General features: G+C 32.9%; 2 protein-coding genes across 18 annotated transcripts; one reads left to right on the forward strand and one right to left on the reverse strand.

The window, feature by feature from the left end:
- The first annotated feature begins 2299 nt into the window (after positions 1-2299).
- LOC131162192 (uncharacterized) lies at positions 2300-3573 on the forward strand. The gene is made up of 3 exons (XM_058118395.1): positions 2300-2452; positions 2587-2711; positions 2805-3573. Exons 2-3 carry the CDS (start codon positions 2606-2608, stop codon positions 3353-3355), a joined length of 657 nt encoding a protein of 218 aa, XP_057974378.1. The 5' UTR covers positions 2300-2452; positions 2587-2605; the 3' UTR covers positions 3356-3573.
- A 401-nt stretch (positions 3574-3974) lies between these two features.
- Positions 3975-17527, reverse strand: LOC131162193 (dolichol-phosphate mannosyltransferase subunit 1). Of its 17 annotated transcripts, none has more exons than XM_058118404.1 (10): positions 17378-17527; positions 17100-17166; positions 16708-16934; positions 7731-7830; positions 7586-7619; positions 7436-7512; positions 6367-6392; positions 6105-6269; positions 5904-6018; positions 3975-4298 (listed from the first exon to the last, which is right to left on the reverse strand). In XM_058118404.1, the coding sequence occupies exons 3-10, from the start codon at positions 16815-16817 to the stop codon at positions 4194-4196; spliced, it is 732 nt and encodes a 243-aa protein (XP_057974387.1). In that variant the 5' UTR covers positions 16818-16934; positions 17100-17166; positions 17378-17527; the 3' UTR covers positions 3975-4193. The 17 variants fall into 17 exon arrangements, with proteins under 17 accessions (XP_057974387.1, XP_057974388.1, XP_057974379.1 ...); XM_058118405.1 differs by having other exon boundaries at positions 16708-16937; XM_058118396.1 differs by having other exon boundaries at positions 17100-17151; positions 17378-17519.
- Positions 17528-19987: the final 2460 nt, after the last annotated feature.

A 19987-nucleotide genomic window follows, 5' to 3' on the forward strand; every position in this document is an offset into this window, starting at 1 on the left:
TTATTAGTGACGGATTTGGGAACCGTCACTAATACTTCTTTTATTTAAAAAATAAATAAAATAAATTTATTTCAGAGTATTAGTGACAAATTTGAAGATTCGTCGCTATTAGCCACTTATTAGTGATGGATTTGGGAACCGTCACTAATATCTCTTTAATTTTAAAAAAATAAAATAAATTTATTTCAGAGTATTAGTGACAAATTTGAAGATTTATTACTATTAGTCATTTATTAGTGACGGATTTGAAAACTGTCACTAATACCTCTTTAATTTTAAAAAAAATAAAATAAATTTATTTTAGAGTATTAGTGACGAATTTAAGTATTCGTTACTATTAGATCCTTATTAGTGACGGATTTAAGAACCGTCACTAATACATCATTTATTTTAAATAAAAAATAAAAAAAAAATTATTTCAGAATATTAATGACGAATTTGAAGATTCGTCACTATTAGATCATTATTAGTGACGGATTTGAGAACCATCACTAATACCTCTTTAGTTTTAAAAAAATAAAATAAATTTATTTCAAAGTATTAGTGACGAATTTAAGGACTCGTTATTATTAGACCTCTTTCTTCTCAACTAATAATTGATCCTAATAGATCCTATGTTACCCCCAGGGTGTGGTTCAGCTAGTAGTGCGGGCTGTGGGAGTGCCTCTCAAGAGGTCAGGTGTCCAAACCCTCCCGAGTTCGTTTCCGTCCCTGGACTCCTGAATTTACCCTTCATTTGGAGTTGGGTCAACTTCAAGGGACGCAAGATCAGTCACATGCACCGTAAAACAAATACGTGGATACCCGGTGCGTAATTCAAAAAAAAAAAAATAGATCCTATGTATGTAGGATAAAAAATTGTGACAACACATGTATTATTTTCATTTTTGTTTTTTTTTTACTATTTTTTAAATAAATGTGAGATCATAATAATTTTTAGTGTATCTCATTAATTGTTTATGTTATTACTTAAAAAAAAAAAAAATCAATGTCACGTTACTTAATCTTTCAAAATTCTCGCCAAAATCTTATTTCATTTTTTGGAATTCAACTTATGCTTCTCAAGAAAGAAAAAAATATAATAATAATAATAATAATAATAATAATAATAATAATAATAATATCCCCTTATGCCCCTTCTAAAAATAAAATTGTAACCTTTATGTTTCTAAAAGTATTAAGAGATCCATTACTTCATGAATTTTATGAACAAATTGATATTAAAATATTTTTTGGACAGAAGACACTTCTTCTAAGATTTGACGAAAAGGCAAAATTCTGTCCTAAGATTTTTAAAACACCATATACCTCTCCTAAAATTTTAAAAACATCATAAACTTTCCTGAAATTTGCCAAAAAAACATAGATCTCTCTTCAAAATTCTTACCTTTTTTACAAAATATAAGAAAAAAATTGTATTTTTTTGACAAATGTTAGGAAAGTTTTTTAAATTCTTGAAACCTCAATAGAGGTCCCTAAAATTTTTAAAGCTTAGGAAAAGTCATTGTCAAATCAAGGAGATTAATGTCTTTTACCCCTTATTTTTTTAACCCTTTTATTCACATTTAATAAGCATTTTTAAAGAACCTAAAAAATAATGCTTCTGGTTGTTAAAAGAATTAGTTATCAAGTTTCTCTATTTATTTTTAAATTAAAATCCCTAAAATACTCCAATAATTGTTCATTTCTTGTAAAAAGAATATATTATTAAATTAAAAATACAATTTATTCAATAATAATAATAATAATAATATAGTATGTTGGTGGATAAGAATTTGACAACACTCTAATTGTTAAGATTTGGCTATCTTAAACAGACACATGGAAACCCAGTGCGTAATCTAAAAAAAAAAGATTTGGCTATCTTCATTATTATATTTTTTATATGTTAAAAGCATAATTATTATGCAATTACTGAAAATAGAAAATTAAAAGTTTTAAGAGTTTAGACACTATTTGAAACTTAAAGATATTTAGGGAAAAAAAATTAATGAAACTTTTTTATTATTATTATCAAAAGAAGATAAAAAAATAAAAATACCTAATCAATTAAATAAAAAAAATTTATATTTTCACATCATTAAAAAGCTTTCAATTTTCTTAATTTTAATTATAATAAATATTTTTTTATTTCTAATAATATATTCATTTCATTTTTCTTAAACAAAAACTAGGCGTTAGGGATAATATCTTTCCGCACGACGGCACCGACGTGCGGTTCATCTTACCGTCTTGATTTCAAATAATTCCTGACCGTCGGATCACACATATGACCGTTAGAGGCTCAGAGGCGCTCCTCTTGAAAGAATTCAAACCGATCTTATCCTCTGGCAGAATAAAAGCACAAAAACAGAGAAAAAGTGACAATTGACTAAACCCTAAATCCAAAAGAGAGCAAATCAGGAATCAAGACACCAGCACAATCTAATCACTCACATTTCAAAATCCAAAGGTAAAGATCTCTATCATCTCAGTGATCTCTCACCTTTCTTCTTCCTCAATCTTCCCAGAAAATTACTTTATACCAGAATTTCCCCAAATTTTGCCCAACCCCCATCTCTGATCTCTCGATCTCGATTTCTCTAGTGGTCTGTAGTTGCTCTCGATGTCTAGGATGGCATTGGACCGCAAGCCACCGCTCCCACGATCGCCGGTTAGGCTTCGTCCCCGCCGGGCACCGTGCGACGCAAGCGCCGCTCAAACCCCACCAGGTCTGTTGAAAAGATTTAAGTTCTGAAATTTACGTTATTTTTCTGAAAAAAAAAAAGCTTCAGAAAAAATTCCTGGATTGTAATTTGTAACAGGCTCTTTGACGAAATCTCAAATCCCTAGCCGCCCTAATTGGGTCACGGAAGAGTTGGAGACTCGTTCCGAGTACCGCACAATTTCTTCCGAGTTTCGGGCGCTTGAGAAGCTGGTTCGAAACGAATTCGGCAACGCCGATCCGATTGGCGCCGGAATAACGTGCAATAATTTGAATTTCAGCGCCAGTAACATCTCGGTTTCTCTGTTTGAAAGGGGCAGATTCTACGAGGAGTACTCTGCGAGAAGGAACGAGAGGCTGAAGAGGAAGAAGGGTGCGGAAGCAGGGGACGAGAGGAAAAGCCCGTACCGTCTTCGCGTCGCCGTGGAGTCGTCGGCGAAGAGGAGGGACTCGAAGAAGTACGAGAGCTTAAGGAAGTCGGTGCCGGCTAGCGCTTTTTTGGCGGATCGAAGGGAGAACACTCCTAGGTATGCGCTGAGAAGCAGCAGTACTAATAAAGAGAATAAGAAGCCGCCTCTAGCCGTGAACTTCGAGAAGTCCACCGTCCGCGGCGATCGGAGAGTCGCAGTTCGAAGAGTTCAGAGGATCTGAAATCTTAGCACTGGGTAATGGGTATATCTGCTAATGGTTAAGAAATCCAAGAATTTGTTTGATGATTTCTTGTCTGTATGTTTTCTGCAATTTACTTTACGATCTATGAGACAGCTAATTGTGTTTGATTGTGGGATGAAATTCAGTTGACTCGTCTATTGTTTTGTAAAAAAAAATTTAGTTATTTTAATAAATCCTTTCCCGATAAGGGATGGAAATGAGAGTTTTTTCCAGGAATAATATACCAATATTAATAAAAATCAAATATCAATGACATATAAAATAAAAAATACTCATTAATTATAATTTTTATGTTCTTCATTTTACAACAAAAAATGGATAAATTTCTTTATATATTCATTTAGCCTTTGGATCACTGCTACTGATCGGTACTACATAATAATATGTTTCCTACACCTGCTAGTAAAATTATAATACCAAAAATGTTTATCCCGGAATAAAACAATTAAAAAATATAAATTTAACTCGTTTTGATTAAGACGACTTCATTTGAGCTTCAGAAGAAAATCTTGTATGATCATGTTAAGTCTCCACGGTTGTTTCCTAAGAACACCCACTTCACTCTGAAATTGGGACATGAGAAGAAAAGAAAAGATGAAAAAATCCGTAAATATCATGGAACTCCTCAATTACTTCAAAAAAAAAAAAATTCAAGATATACTGTTTTAAAACTGCCAAGATGGCAAACCGTTTACAGAAAGAAAAACATCTGTAGCCCGATCTGTATCCTCATTTTAAAATTAGATCGAGAAGCTCATTCAGATAATCAGCAAAAACTGGGTAAGAAGAAGCTATGGATAATTACTTCTGGCGCACATCAAGTTGTCATTAGAAGATACACCAGGCCTTTTAGGTATTCGACAATTTCAGATCCGCCAAGCTTTGAACTTCCATATACTCTATCAACAAAAGTAATAGGAACCTGAGGAGAAATGCGAAATCCAAGTCAACTGGAGGCTAAATATCAAGAAATAATGTAGCTGATTTTGTATGACAAGCATCTGGGCATAGCTTAAATTATCCATGAGATAATGCAATATGAAGGAAATGAATAAGTGAATAATAAAAAAGGGACAAAATTTGACAATTGAAAGCCAACAATATATGATTACTCGAGCATAGATAGCTGACAATAACTAACAATCCATCTAAGAAACGTGCATACCAAATGTTTTAACATTGTTGGTTCATGTCATTAACTACAATCATATTAACATAATAATTTATATAAATATCAGGGCCCTACTTGGTTATGGGGAAGAGCTGATTTCAGCTAAGTATGGTAATAGGTTTTTTTGTCGAACAAACTTGAACATTCTCTCAACCGTTCCGTAGTGTTTTGAGCAGAAGACAATGAAAACAATCACTTTAATAATAATAATAATAATAAGAGTAATCACATGAAAAAAGAAACAAGGAAGCAAAAACTGGCTCGATCACCATGTGCACGCTTGTATATATTCTTCGTGCATCTGTCATGAATACTCTGTGTGTGTGTGTGTGTGTGTGTCTCTCTCTCTCTCTCTCTCTCTCTCTCTCTCTCTGTAGTCAAAAGTGGCTTGAACACTCTGCGCACAGGTGTATATTCCTCTGCAAATCTATATTCCTTTCGCACGCAGATACATGGCTGCTGTTATTTTCTCTTTTTGATTCTTTTAGTTTCAGTATACATTGCCTCAACCAAAGGGAAAGGAAAACCAAGAAAGCTACCTTAGTGGGATAAATGCTATTTGGAACCCACCAATCAAGATATTAATGATGGAATTAATGCCTGAACCCACTAACGTGATATGGGACTCACATCAGACCCATGCCAAACCATGCCACTCACTAGTGTGAGCCCAAGTACTAATGTTATATCTTGCGTGGTTGATCCAAACCATATGCGAATTGTGAAGGATGCAATCTTTGCAAGTATTTCTCAAGTCAGCAGTCTCAAACTCATGATTAATGCTAACTGCACTTTTATGATCATAGGCTGCATGTCTAAAAAAGCACAATGCCACATGGTGCAACTGGCGATTGAGTTTAGGTTGTTGGACTCATGTAAGGATACACTCAGCAAGACACGTAAAAGGCAAAAAACTAAATTCATCAAAACAATGCTGGGAAATCAATCAATAGTAGTAAAAAACTGTACGTCATTAAGCTTCAGCTGAAACTAAAGGAATAAGAGGTGATCAACAAAATTCACAATGTCATTACATAAGAAAAAGAAACCTTATTTTTTCCAAAAATAAAGTGCCTGATAGAAGAGAACAGACGTGGAAAATGAAACCATGTACAAGGGTGAAACCATAACTACCATGAACTACCATGTGTGGTAAAGATTCAATTACGCAAACACATGCACAAATCAATTAGAGAACACATGACAGGTCTCAAGATCCAATCAATTAAGTTAGGAAGCTTAACTCCTAAAGTCAAGTCCAAATCCAAAAGTGATTCAGCATCAAAACGATCCAGTCTTCATTAAATTCAGAAAAAAAAAAAAACAACAACAACAACAATAATATACGACTCTTACCTCTTCAATATGATAGCCTTTTCTGGAAGCCCTGACAATCATCTCCATTTGAAAGACATAACCCTTACTAACGCATGAGTTAATGACATCTTCCAGGACAGATTTCGTATAAAGCCTTCAAAAGCAAAATAGCGTGTAATTTCTAAAATCATGACAGTGTGAAAGAATTTATAGCTTAATAATTTATATCAGTACAAGTACCGGAAAGATCCAGTCAAATCTGATACACCAGGCCACAATAGCGTTTGTGCGAGAACATTGGCTCCCCTACTGGTCAGTTTTCGCATAAGATTCCACCCATGCACACCACCACCTCTAACATATCGGGTTCCAGTAACAATACTTGCACCAGTCTCCATCTGTTTTCTAATAATATAATACAGAAAAATAACTTATTATTACTTCGAGTAACCAAGCATCCTGAGCCACATAATAGGGATAACTAGTCTGGAATTTTTCTTACTTGATGAAGCTCGGAAGATACTTTGGCTGTAAAGCAAGAACATAAACAGGAATAAATATTGTCGTGAATGGCTCCATAAGCATACAGAAACAAATAGAAACATAAACATGAAAAAGGTTCAAAAATGATGGAACATGCCTAGGATCAAGATAGAGCTCACCTAGATGCTAGATTTTTCTACTCAAATCAATAATCTCTAGTCTGTGTTCTACTTTTTTTTTTTTTTTGTCCTGCGTCTGAGTGATTCAGAGATTATGCAGTTTAACAAAATTTTAAATAGTGAAACATGGGAAGCGTGGAAGTTTGTCAACATGGACAATAAGCATTAAGAGGACCAGCTTTCACTAACCTGAATTCCCAGATGAAATAATCTAGGGCCCATTTAGTTGTGGAAAATGGTACTCATTTTCCAATTTTAGTTTTCCAAAGAATTACAAAAAAGTAAGTGAAATTACATTTGTAAAAAAAAATGGAAATTTTTTTTGGTACTTCATGCTTGTGGAGATAGATTTATTTTCAATTTGTATTTATTTTCAAATAATTACAAAAATACCCCCTTATTTTCCAATTTTCTAAACTTACATAGGAAAGACAGAAAACATCTTTTTGTTGTTTTTTAGAAATCAAATTTCTTACCTTACATTTTGGAGCATGGAATTGGGATCTTGGCTTTGGACTTGTATGAGTTTAGACAAAATATAGTAAAAAGTTGTATTGAATTTCTTCCAAATTCATAGAGCTCCAAATCGAAGCCCCAAAATCATACTCTAAAACACTAGCTTACATAATTTTCAGAAATTTGAAGAACAAGTTGTCTTTTTTGTAATTGTTCTGAAATCTATAAAAAATGAATGAAAAATCATTTTGCACAACAAAATGAACCCTTTATCTTCTACCTTTTAAATACAATTCATGGAAAATTAAAAAATAAGCTAAAATTTTGTAATTATTTGGATAACTAAATATGGGCAAATGAAAATTGTTCACTACTAAATAGGTTCCTAATTGTTCCAAACCCAAATTCAACACTTCTATCAAATTATATTCACATCATAGGGAACACATTTACATGGTGTGATAAATCAGCATCCATAATTACAACAAAATTGCCAGATGCATGCTTCAAGCCATGAGAATAAGCTGTCCCTGCAACAAAAAAAAAAATGGCATTCACAGAGAGTTCACAATTTTTTCCCCCAAGCAAAAATGCATGACATACCTAAACCAAGCTTCTTAGGTCTAGCTCGTAATAGCTGCATGATTAGAGAGACAAAAGTACAGATGGTTATGACAAGCCAAAAAAGAATGGCAGATTAACCTGTCACAAAAATGTTCAATAAAATTTTAAACATTTTGACACATACAATGCGATCTTCACCGTAAACTTGCTGCAACTGTTTTACAATATCTTGAGTCCCATCTGGACTCCCATCATCCACAACAATTATTTCAAAATCAACATCCCTACACAATGCAGAAAGGATTGTTTGTCACTGCATTTTTTGCTCCATGGCTTTAAGGGAAGTAATAGAAAAATTTAGGTTGTACATCCAATAAATATTTTCTATTGCCAACAAAACTTCAAAGAGCACATACATGAGTACTTTCTAAACAATTTTTTGAGAGAAAAAATTCAACACTTTGACTTAGAAGGAAAATAGATATAAGTTCCAACTTGAAAAGCCGGAGACAACAAGATAGCAGCCAAAAAGAATTGGATTCCGCAGTTTTGGCATTATCTCACTTGGTTTTAAACAAAATGCATGGTGTGGGACAAGAAGGGATACCCTTGGAGGAGAATAATTCAAAAGAATTGGGTAAAGTGATTGTTGGGTTTATTTCATAGTTTATTGTGTCTTTAGTTTAATTAGTATAGGATTATGTGTATTTGGGGGCTTGTTTGTAATATTTGTGTAATATCATGCAGTTAGAGGCATATGTGTCTTGTGTTATTGGCTTTCTTATAAATAGTGTGTGAACAAGAAGGGAAACCCTTGTGGGAGAATAATTCAAAAGAATTGGGTAAAGCGATTGTTGGGTTTAGTTCATAGTTCATTGTGTGTTTAGTTAAATTAGTATAGGATTATATGTATTTGGGGGCTTGTTTGTAATATTTGTGTAATTTCATACAGTTTTATAGGCATATATGTCTTGTGTTATTGGCTTTCTTATAAATAGTGCGTGAAAGCCATGTGTGAGTAGGTTATTGATGAATTTGAATTGAAGTAAATGTGTTTATTTCCCCCCTTTTGCATCTCCTTCCCCCTCTTCCTCCTTCCTTCTTCTTCGCCTTCCCCTATACTACCCTCTATCTCTCCTACATTTTCTCATGGCTGAAAATCCATGACGCTATCCTGCATCATTTCGTACTGGAGCCCAACCATGATCTCCATTCTTCCATTTTCAGCCCCCCATTTTCCTTCCAATCATTCTTCTTCTTCCTCCTTCCTTTTTCTTCCTCCTTCTCTAATTTTGTGCTCTGCCTTCAATTTCTGCCTCCATTCTTCTATTCTGTCCTGCACAGCAACCTTTCTTCTCCTCCTTTCTTCTTCCCTTCTTCTCTGTTCTGTCACTAATTTTCTTTCTTCCTTTCTCTGTGTTCGGCTTATTCTTCTGTTCTCTTCTGTTCTGCTGTCTCTTCTACTTGCAGCATTTTCTGTCCTACAGAAATTCCTCCCTTCTTCTATCTTCTTTTCTCTTCGCCATTCTTTATCGATTCATTAAATTCTCTCACTCAGTTTCTGACTTTCTTTCAATTCAAATTCATCAACCAACAACTCCTACGTGGCTATCACTCTATTTATAAAAAAGCCTCTAACACATGAAATTACACATATACCCATAAACCACATGAGATACCTTCAGTTCACTTAGAATTTCTATCCATATTGCTTCAAATTAGAGAATTTCAACAATTTAATCACAGAAATCAAAGAAATTGGGAGGTTCGAAGCCCTGTTCATCATCCAGCAATTTATCCAAGAAATTACAGTTGTGCCCATGATTTCAAACCACTAATTTCCAGGCATCATCTTGCAGCACCACTACCACCGATAGAAACAGACACTTCCGAAAAGCCCATTCCCAAGATCTCCTCTCCATCCAAAGATCAGGATGAGCACACAAACCACCTGAAAATTTTCCCCCCCAACTCCCTTTGAAATTCCTAAGCTCCTGGGAAATTTCCACACACCACCACCACCATTGCAAGCCCCACCCCTGATCTACCTTTGCCTGAAATTTCATCACCAGAGGGCCCTTGCCGAGGGTGCACTTGTGAGTGAACAAGATTCTCCTGCATTTTCCAACTTCACAAGAATTTGCCTCCAACTGCAAAATTTTGGGGTTTTCCATGATATTTTGATCTGCAGCACAATATTTTGATTATAGACATGATAGTTTGCAAGCGTAATAATTTGCTACAAAAAGCTAGAAATTGGACTACAAGCATCAAGAATCACACCAAATTGCTGCTGTTTGCAAAGTGCTTATGAGGTTTTTTTGTCTTTTTTACCTAACAATTGTTCTTGAGAAATTGAGAGTCAGATTTGTGGTCTACATGAGTAGATTGAAAATTGTGGGTAAGTAGTGTAAACAACTTTTGGTGATATATAGTTCCAGTATATATATATGTATAATCTACCAAAATGGTGACAAATTATTAGAAAAAGGAATGCCATTTGTCAAACTTGGGCACAATTTCAAGCTTTTTCACACCTTTCTCAAGCGTGGAGAAAATGTTAGCAAAATCCTCATTGATGGAAGATGCCTCATGAATGAGGTTTCTATAAATGGTGTCACTCAAATGCAACTTCATCCGAAACCTCACCAAGATCCTTTTGAGATATCTTGGGCTGATAACTCTAAATGGTTGTTAAAGATGTTCAGTTCCTGTCCAGATGGGTGACTATTTTGATCATGTTTGGTGTGATATCATACCCATGAATATTGGCCATGTACTCCTTGGTTGGAAGATTTGGGAGACTCAAGGACATGAGAACACGTCTTTTACCAAAATAATAAGAAGATTGTTTTGAAGCCGCTTCACCAACCAACCAAGATAAGAATCTCACATTATTGATCATGTCAAAGTCATTCAACATGAAAACACTACAAACTAGGAATGAAAACATGTGAAGACAAGCAAAGTCTTTCAAACATTCGAATTGTTGAGTTTGTCATTACTGTTGTGTTCATTGATGCCAAGAAGTCTATGGTGCTATTAGCGGAGCATAGTTTCTTGCATCACTCAAGCACCGGCTTTTGAAGAGTCCAAGTTCTCTTCTTATCCTCCAACATTCCAAGATTTGAGGCCAATTTTTTTTGTAACTAAGGGAGATCTGATGTAAGACAAGTTACAGGAGTGCAGGACCATGGGGAAACCCTTGTTAGAGAATAATTAAGAAAAATTGTGTCAAGCGATTGTTGGGTTTAGTCAATAGTTTATTGTGTGTTTAGTTTAATTAGTATAGGATATATGCGTGTTTGGGGGCTTGTTTCTAATGTTTGTGCAATTTAGGGGTGTGTGTGTGCGTAATTAACATAGTTTTAGGACCATTTATGTAACTTCTTGTGTTACTGGATTTCTTATAAATAGTGTGCAAAAGCCATGTGGTACAGGTGGGAGTAGGTTGATGATGAATTTGAATTAAAGTGAAAGTGAGTTTTGCCCTTTGAATCTCCTTTCCTCTCTTCCTTCTTTGTTCTTCTTCTTCTTCTTCCCCTCTCATCCCCTCTACTTCTCCCATATTCTCTCATGGCTGCAAGTCCATGATACTGTCCTACATCAAGACATCTGTCAATTTTTGTAGACTTCGAAATTCATTCAAACATCATGCAAATAGAAATTTTAATAATTCATATGAATGTTCTTCTTGGAAAAAGTAAAAACTTAGGCCAGCATAGAATAACAGTTACTTTACAAGGTCCTAAAAAACATTCACCAACATTACACATATTTAAAATTACAGCTGTTATTCAAGATAAAATAGTTCTACAAATAATTTTTCACTAATATGTTACCCCTTAAAGCTCTTTTCCAACTCTAGAAACTTGGGTGAAACTATAGTGTCCCTTTAATTCATTTCAAATTTAAGAAAAAATAAAAACAGGAAATATATATTTGAGATTTGGTTTTAGCTAAATTCCAAAACTGAATTAGGACGATTTATTGGATTAGAAAGTTAAGCCTCTTATAAAAAAAAATTGTTCTCTTATCATGTTCAAGGTCTAGAATATTGAATCATGGGGAAATGAAGTAATGAGATAAAAGAATTACTGGAGGTGCTTGAAGACGAGATAGACAATAAGGGCAATGTTGAGATGCTCATTGTAGGTGGGGATAATTATGCTGTACTTGTTCCTCTCCTTTTTCTGGTGCTCCTCCATTTGGAGAACCTATACAACACTCGAAACTTCTTGATTTGATAGCACTCTTTCAACTTGTTTCAAATCCTTCAACATTCTTCTACTTGCAGCATTTTCTGTCCTACAGAAATTCCTCCCTTCGTCTATCTTCTTCTTCTTTTCTCTTCGTCATTCTTTATCAATTTCTTAAATTCTCTCTCTCTCTCAGTTTCTGACTTTCTATCTTTCAGTTCAAATTCATCAACCATCCTACGTGGCTATCACTCTATTTATAAAAAAGCCTCTAACACATGAAATTACACATATACCCATAAACCACACGAGATACCTTCAGTTCACTTAGAATTTCTATCCATATTGCTTCAAAGTAGAGAATTTCAACAATTTAATCACAGAAATCAAAGAAATTGGGAGGTTTGAAGCCCTGTTCATCATCCAGCAATTTATCCAAGAAATTACAGTTGTGCCCATGATTTCAAACCATTAATTTCCAGGCATCATCTTGCAGCACCACCACCACCACCGACAGAAACAAACACTTCCAAAAAGCCCATTCCCAAGATCTCCTCTCCATCCAAAGATCAGGGTGAGCACACAAGCCACCTGAAAATTTTCCCTCCAACTCCCTTTGAAACTCCTAAGCTCCCGGGAAATTTCCACACACCACCACCACCATTGCAAGCCCCACCCCTGATCTACCTTTGCCTGAAGTTTCATTACCAGAGGGCCCTTGCCGAGGGTGCGCTTGTGAGCGAACAAGATTCTCCTGCATTTTCCAATTTCACGAGAATTTGCCTCCAACTGCGATATTTTGGGGTTTTCCATGATATTTTGATCTGCAGCACAATATTTTGATTGTGGACATGATGGTTTGCAAGCATAATAATTTGCTACAAAAAACTAGAAATTGGACTACAAACATCAAGAATCATACCAAATTGCTGCCGTTTGCAAGGTGCTTATGAGGTTTTTTTTTGTCTTTTTTACCTAACAATTGTTCTTGAGAAATTGAGAGTCAGACTTGTGGTCTACATGAGTAGATTGAAAATTGTGGGCAAGTAGTGTAAACAACTTTTGATGATATATAGTTCCAGTATATATATGTATAATCTACCAAAATGGTGACAAATTATTAGAAAAAGGAATGCCATTTGTCAAACTTGGGCACAATTTCAAGCTTTTTCACACCTTTCTCAAGCGTGGAGAAAATGTTAGCAAAATCCTCATTGATGGAAGATGCCTCATGAATGAGGTTTCTATAAATGGGGTCACTCAAATGCAACTTCATCTGAAACCTCACCAAGATCCTTTTGAGATATCTTGGACTAATAACTCTAAATGGTTGTTAAAGATGTTAGTTCCTGTCCAGATGGGTGACTATTTTGATCATGTTTGGTGTGATATCATACCCATGAATATTGGCCATGTACTCCTTGGTTGGAAGATTTGGGAGACTCAAGGACATGAGAACACGTCTTTTACCAAAATAATAAGAAGATTATTTTGAAGCCGCTTCACCAACCAACCAAGATAAGAATCTCACGTTATTGATCATGTCAAAGTCATTCAACATGAAAACACTACAAACAAGGAATGAATACATGTGAAGACAAGCAAAGTCTTTCAAACATTCGAATTGTTGAGTTTGTCATTACTGTTGTGTTCATTGATGCCAAGAAGTCTATGGTGCTATTAGCGGAGCATAGTTTCTTGCATCACTCAAGCACCGGCTTTTGAAGAGTCCAAGTTCTCTTCTTATCCTCCAACATTCCAAGATTTGAGGCCAATTTTTTTTTGTAACTAAGGGAGATCTGATGTAAGACAAGTTACAGGAGTGCAGGACCATGGGGAAACCCTTGTTAGAGAATAATTAAGAAAAATTGTGTCAAGCGATTGTTGGGTTTAGTCAATAGTTTATTGTGTGTTTAGTTTAATTAGTATAGGATACACGTGTATTTGGGGGCTTGTTTCTAATGTTTGTGCAATTTAGGGGTGTGTGTGTAATGACCCTAAAAATTTTATGCATGGAAATGTAAAAAATGAAAAAATAAAAAAATTAAATAATTAATTAAAATTAAAATTAAAATAATTAATTTTTATTTAATTTTAATTAATTATATAATATAATATAATATAATAATATAATATTATATATATATGTAAACTAACAATCAAGAAGCTTCTAGCTTCCTGATTGAAATTGAGATCTATTTCAATTAGAAACAGAGGCCCCCCTCTCTGCGCTGTCTCTCACAGTGTCTCTCACTCTTGTCTCTCCCTCGTCTTCTCTCTCCCACTCTCCTCAATTTCGTCTCTAATATTCGGTCGATCGAAAATCAGAAAATACCGCTAGACTCCATTCTCCTCCACCGACATTTCTACCAGAGTAGATTTGTCGTAGAAGCGACGTAAGCATATCTCCCGAGGTAAGGTAGTCTCCCTCTCTTTCCTCAATTTCTCCTTAAATCTTTGACTAAATCGATGATCGGACACCACCACGGGGTCCTAGTCTCGATCGTCGTCATTTTGACTAGAGCAAATTTTTAATTTGGAGGTTTTAGGCACCACTCTAAAGCGAGAGTGGGATTTATGAAATTAAGGAAATTGGTTGTTTTCGGGGGTTTAATTGTTATTTGAAATTTATTGGCCTAGGAAATATTAAAATAATATTTTATTTATGGTTGATTTGATTAAATTAGGGTTATTGAATCAGAGTTCGGGTGAGCACCGTAGGCATCGTTTTGGGGTCCCTACTAGTGTAATTTCAGGAAACCAGGTAAGGGGATTAAGTTAAGTCAGTAATTTTATGGAAATTGAATCAATTTAATTGTTATGTTTATATATATATATATATATATATATATATATTCAAGAATTTAAAAATTATTTTGAAAACCAACCGTTCGAAATGGATTTTACAAACCTTGGATATATATGGTATGGTATTTTTGAATAAAATGAATGGTGGAAAGCTTGTTGGTTTATATGGTAATGTTAAAATGTGGAAATCGTGTGGCAGATGATTTAATTGGTATGGATTATTGTATATCTGGATTTGGGATTTTGAAATACTGAACTGTTTGTGAAATAATGAAATTGTTTGCGAAATACTGGAAATGCTTGTGAATAATGCAGGGATTTGATACAGCAGAGGGCCGGGGTTTTGTTTGAATGGCTGTGAGCCGGATTGTATTTGTGGTTGGGGGCCAGGTTTTTGGAATAACAGGAAATATATGTAAATTGATGTTTTAAATGGTGATTTCTATTATCTAAATTGCATGATATGTTTTAGGAATTCTAGGGACCAGTATATTGTGAGCACGATACCGTTGCTAGGGATTTGTTACGTGACCGTGTGCGCCCACACCTGTGTTGAGAGGTGTAGGGTGACCTTGTCCGATTTGCCTACGTGAGGTGAATGTACCCCCCTGGGTAAGGGCAATCGGACCAGTAACTGGAGCTGCATATACCTACGGAATATGTTAGCAGAGAGTACAGATGACTATTGTTTGGGTGGATCCCCCAGGACATTAGTCCAACCTTCGGGTCGCACAACCCGTACCATGGGGGAAATAAATAGCGTGTTTGTCATAGAAAGTGTCTTATATGCATATCTGTTAATTTATGTAAATACGGATAATTAATAAGATAACTTCGAGGGTTTGCTAAAAAAGGTGAGTGTCCTAGTAGTAGTAATGGTATTAAAGTAAAGGGAAGCTACTTGTATGGGCCAGTAATCTTCCCTATCCTTGGCTAATTGTGTGTGTGAGTGTAAAATAAGAATGATTTCATAAATGTGTTTATTTACTTAGTGAACTGGTTATTTTTTGTACACTAAATATATGTTGGCCACACACTGACATTAACTTAATCATTCCCTTACTAAACTGTGCCTCACCCCTACTTTACAAACTATCTTTTCAGGAAATCCTAGGGATCGGGTCTAACAAGTTAAAGGAGTCAGGCTAGTGGTTTAAATTTATGTAGGTGGTATGTATGGACAGAGATTTTCTTTTTGTATAATTTTATGGGATGTACTTATGTGAAAATGGAGATATTTGTGTATGAAGACAGTTAGAACTCTAATAAAGTAATTTGAAGATTTTTTATTTTATTTCCACAGTGTATATGTGTTTCATTTATCAGGAATAAGGTATCAGGTACACAGACATCACTAAAGTAGCACCCCGGGCCCACATGGCGGGTCGGGGCGTTACAGTGTGTGTGCATAATTAACATAGTTTTAGGACCATATATGTAATTTCTTGTGTTACTGGATTTCTTATAAATAGTGTGTGAAAGCCATATGGTACATGTGGGAGTAGGTTGATGATGAATTTGAATTGAAGTGAAAGTGAGTTTTTCCCTTTGAATCTCCTTTCCTCATTTCCTTCTTTGTTCTTCTTCTTCTTCTTCCCCTCTCATCCCCTCTACTTCTCCCATATTCTCTAATGGCAGAAAGTCCATGATACTGTCCTACATCAAGACATCCGTCAATTTTTGTAGATTTCGAAATTCATTCAAACATCATGCAAATAGAAAATTTAATAATTCATATGAATGTTCTTCTTGGAAAAAGTAAAAACTTAGGCCAGCATAGAATAACAGTTACTTTACAGGGTCCTAAAAAACATTCACCAACATTACACATATTTGAAATTACAGCTGTTATTCAAGATAAAATAGTTCTACAAATAATTTTTCACTAATATGTTACCCCTTAAAGCTCTTTTCCAACTCTAGAAACTTGGGTGAAACTATCGTGTCCCTTTAATTCATTTCAAATTCAGGAAAAAATAAAAACAGGAAATATATATATTTGAGATTTGGTTTTAGCTAAATTCCAAAACTGAATTAGAACGATTTATTGGATTAGAAAGTTAAGCCTCTTACAAAAAAAATTGTTCTCTTATCATGTTCAAGGTTCAGAATATTGAATCATGGGGAAATGAAGTAATGAGATAAAAGAATTACTGGAGGTGCTTGAAGACGAGATAGACAATAAGGGCAATGTTGAGACGCTCATTGTAGGTGGGGATAATTATACTGTACTTGTTCCTCTCCTTTTTCTGGTGCTCCTCCATTTGGAGAACCTATACAACACTCAAAACTTCTTGATTTGATAGCACTCTTTCAACTTGTTTCAAATCCTTCAACAGTCTTCTCCTCTTGGCTTCTTGTTCTTGAAGGAAGGAAAAAATCTGCTGCTTACATTTTAAATTCAGCAAGTGCCAGCAACTTGATTCACAATTTATTGAATCCAAGTAAGAACAGCCCACACAGGAATTCATACCAAAGAATTATCTAGAGAGGAAAACCGAGCCTAAAAAGAGCAAAATCGAGCCCTAAAGATTGGTAGAGCGCACCTGGAATGAAATTGACGGAGGAAGCTGTGGCCACCGTCAACGGAGGCAGCTACTGAGAGAGGAAGAGCTGTTTAATTTCTCAACAAATAAAAATAAAATACAATTAAAACATATAACGCATGAATTTTTCTACGGTTTGGATCCAAAAACTGATGAACTAATTCCATAAAAAAGTTATTAAAAGGAACAACATAACAGAAAGAACAATTGAAGAATTCTCAATAACCAAACAAGAATAGAACGAGAGATCATTTGATTCGTACATTAACTCAACTGACCTCGCTAACTTGCAGAAGTTGAATGGAGGATCATCAATGTAACCACACTCACGTGATCACCGACTTCGTAAAACGAAATCATCGGAAGACAATCTAAGTCCCCCATTGGGAGCAATTAAAAACATAAATTATCGCTTAAAATAAGTATTTTTTTTTTTAAAGTAATATTTATCTGACAAACTCTAATAAATATTTTTTTCAGAATTACTTTTTTAAAAACTATTTAAATAAATTTTGAAAACTATTTAGAGATACAGTCAATTTTATAAATATAAAAAATTTTAATAATTATTTTATAATTTAAAAAATACATTAAAATATAAATTATATATTATTTTAATGTGCATTATAATATATTAACTATTAGTAAAACATAATTAAATTTTGAAATAAAAAAATTATTTATTAATTTAAATTAATATTAAAAATTCAAAAATACTAATCATGTGTCATAAATATATATTAAAAACAAGATTATTATTAATCAAAATATAATATTTTATTTTTAACTTGAAAAAATATTTAAATATAAATTAAAAATATAATTAATTAAAATTGTAATTAAAAATTAATTAGATATTTTTTATTATGCATTATAACCTAGTAATTATTAATAAATATAGTTAGATTTTGAAATGAATAAAAACAATCATCTCTAAATTTAAATTAATATTGAATAAATTAAATTTTTTAATTTAATTATTAATACTATTTTTAATATAAATTAATATGATAATCATATGTTATAAATATATAAATTAATAACAACATTTTTGTGTATTAATAAATAATATTATATTCTTTTAGTTAGGAAAAAAATATTAAATTTTTAATTAGAAAAATAATATATATATGATTTCAATTTTTAATTATAAAATATTAATATTTTTGTTTAAAATATATTTAAAAATACATATTAGTTATTATAATTCAATTATTAGTTGAACAACAATTATCTAGGGCAAAAGATACTAATCTTGCTTGAAGTTTGGTAAAAAGACAATAACCTCTCTCGAGGTTTCAAAAATTTCAAGAACCTTTCCTGAGATTTTAAAAATCTCAAGACCTCTCTAGATTTCAAAAAAAAAAAAACACAAACATTCAATTGTATTTTGTAATAAAAAAAAAATATTTTGGGGATAGATCTATGTATTTTTCTACAAACCTAGGAGGTCTGTGACATGTTAAAAACCTCAGAAGAAGTTTATGACATTTTTTAAACCTAGGGAGGTCTATTTTTTGGCCAAACCTTAAGGGACACGAGTGTCTTTTGCTTAATTATTTATTAATTTAAATTAATATTAAATAAATTAAAATTTTAAATTTAATTAATAATACTATTTTTATCATAATTTAATATGATAGTAATATACTATAAATATACATTAACAAAAATATTATTATTAATTAAAAATAATAATCTCATATTATTTTTTTAATACAAAATATTTAAATATAAATTATAAATAATTAAAATAATTATTAATTTAAAAAACTAATATTTGTAATTTAAAATATGTTTAAAAATCATCTTATAGTACTCTATAATAAAATCAAGTGTCCAAACACTACTTATTGTAAATACAACCAAATACCACTCTGTCAATATTTTTTTAATTTAATATTTATTAAATTTAACACTTTTTTCTCTGTATAAGTGATTTCAAAGAATCCCTGAAGTATCACTTCGGCATTCTTTAATGATAATTTTAGGCATATAAAATCGTGTTTGTGAAAAGAGTAATGCTACTGTCCACGCTATTATGATCACTAAGGGCCCATAGGTGTGGCCCATTTTACTTAGCTGAATCTTCTCACATGGCCCGTTATGCAATTGCATGACCCATAACACTTACTATTATTATTATTTTAAAAAAAATACCAATAATTACCATTAATTTTAAGAAAAAAAAACTTTTTTTGAAAATGGTGATGATCTTTTAATTATTATTTCAATAAAAACTCTAAAATGTTCATCGAGAACAAACTGCAAACATTCGTCTTTCAATCAAGATAATGTTTACTTTTCAGACAAATATAAAAAATTATTTTTCAAAATGGTAATGCTTATGTTTTTTGGTATATATGTGTTACAAAAAAAAAAAAACATTTTATGAAGCGCTTGGAGAATAATTAAAATAATTATTATATTTCATTAAGGAAATTTAAAAAAAAAAAAAAACCAAAAACCCTACTTATTTTCCTTTTTGGGATGTTTATATTCATCGTGTCTCTTTATAAATAATATGGATCATTTTACTGTCTTAATGTGACTCACAATGCGACTTAATATAATGTAATTTACATGATTAATTATGAAATAATTTATCTTATCTATCTCTTATATGTATGCTATTTTATTTTATATTTTTTTTAGGAGTTTTGACTGAAAGATGCAAATTTCTCGTTTCAACGATTTGATGAGTTTCTCTTGAAATCTAAAAAAAAAAAAAAGGACGTATACATTTTATAATATCATTAAAGACAAGTCAGAGGGTCAATAGCGAAGGATTTATTTTATAAAGGGTCGTAAAATTCAAATGTTACGAGAAGAAAGTTGGCATTTTTTACGAAACCTAAAATTATATTAGATTTGAATAAAATGTTATA

The sequence above is a fragment of the Malania oleifera genome, chromosome 8 (assembly GCF_029873635.1).
Source record: "Malania oleifera isolate guangnan ecotype guangnan chromosome 8, ASM2987363v1, whole genome shotgun sequence".
Taxonomy (NCBI): Eukaryota; Viridiplantae; Streptophyta; class Magnoliopsida; order Santalales; family Ximeniaceae; genus Malania; species Malania oleifera.

Excerpts from the sequence above, each read along its gene's own strand:
- LOC131162192 (XM_058118395.1), top strand. The coding sequence starts at position 2,606 with ATGTCTAGGATGGCATTGGACCGCAAGCCACCGCTCCCACGATCGCCG. Across the intron at positions 2,712-2,804 it reads CGCCGCTCAAACCCCACCAG|GCTCTTTGACGAAATCTCAA; the intron begins GTCTGTTGAAAA and ends AATTTGTAACAG.
- LOC131162193 (XM_058118404.1), bottom strand. The coding sequence starts at position 16,817 with ATGGAGGAGCACCAGAAAAAGGAGAGGAACAAGTACAGTATAATTATC. Across the intron at positions 6,270-6,366 it reads TATCTTCCGAGCTTCATCAA|AAAACAGATGGAGACTGGTG; the intron begins GTAAGAAAAATT and ends TTATATTATTAG. Across the intron at positions 4,299-5,903 it reads AAGGCTATCATATTGAAGAG|GTTCCTATTACTTTTGTTGA; the intron begins GTAAGAGTCGTA and ends ATTTCTCCTCAG.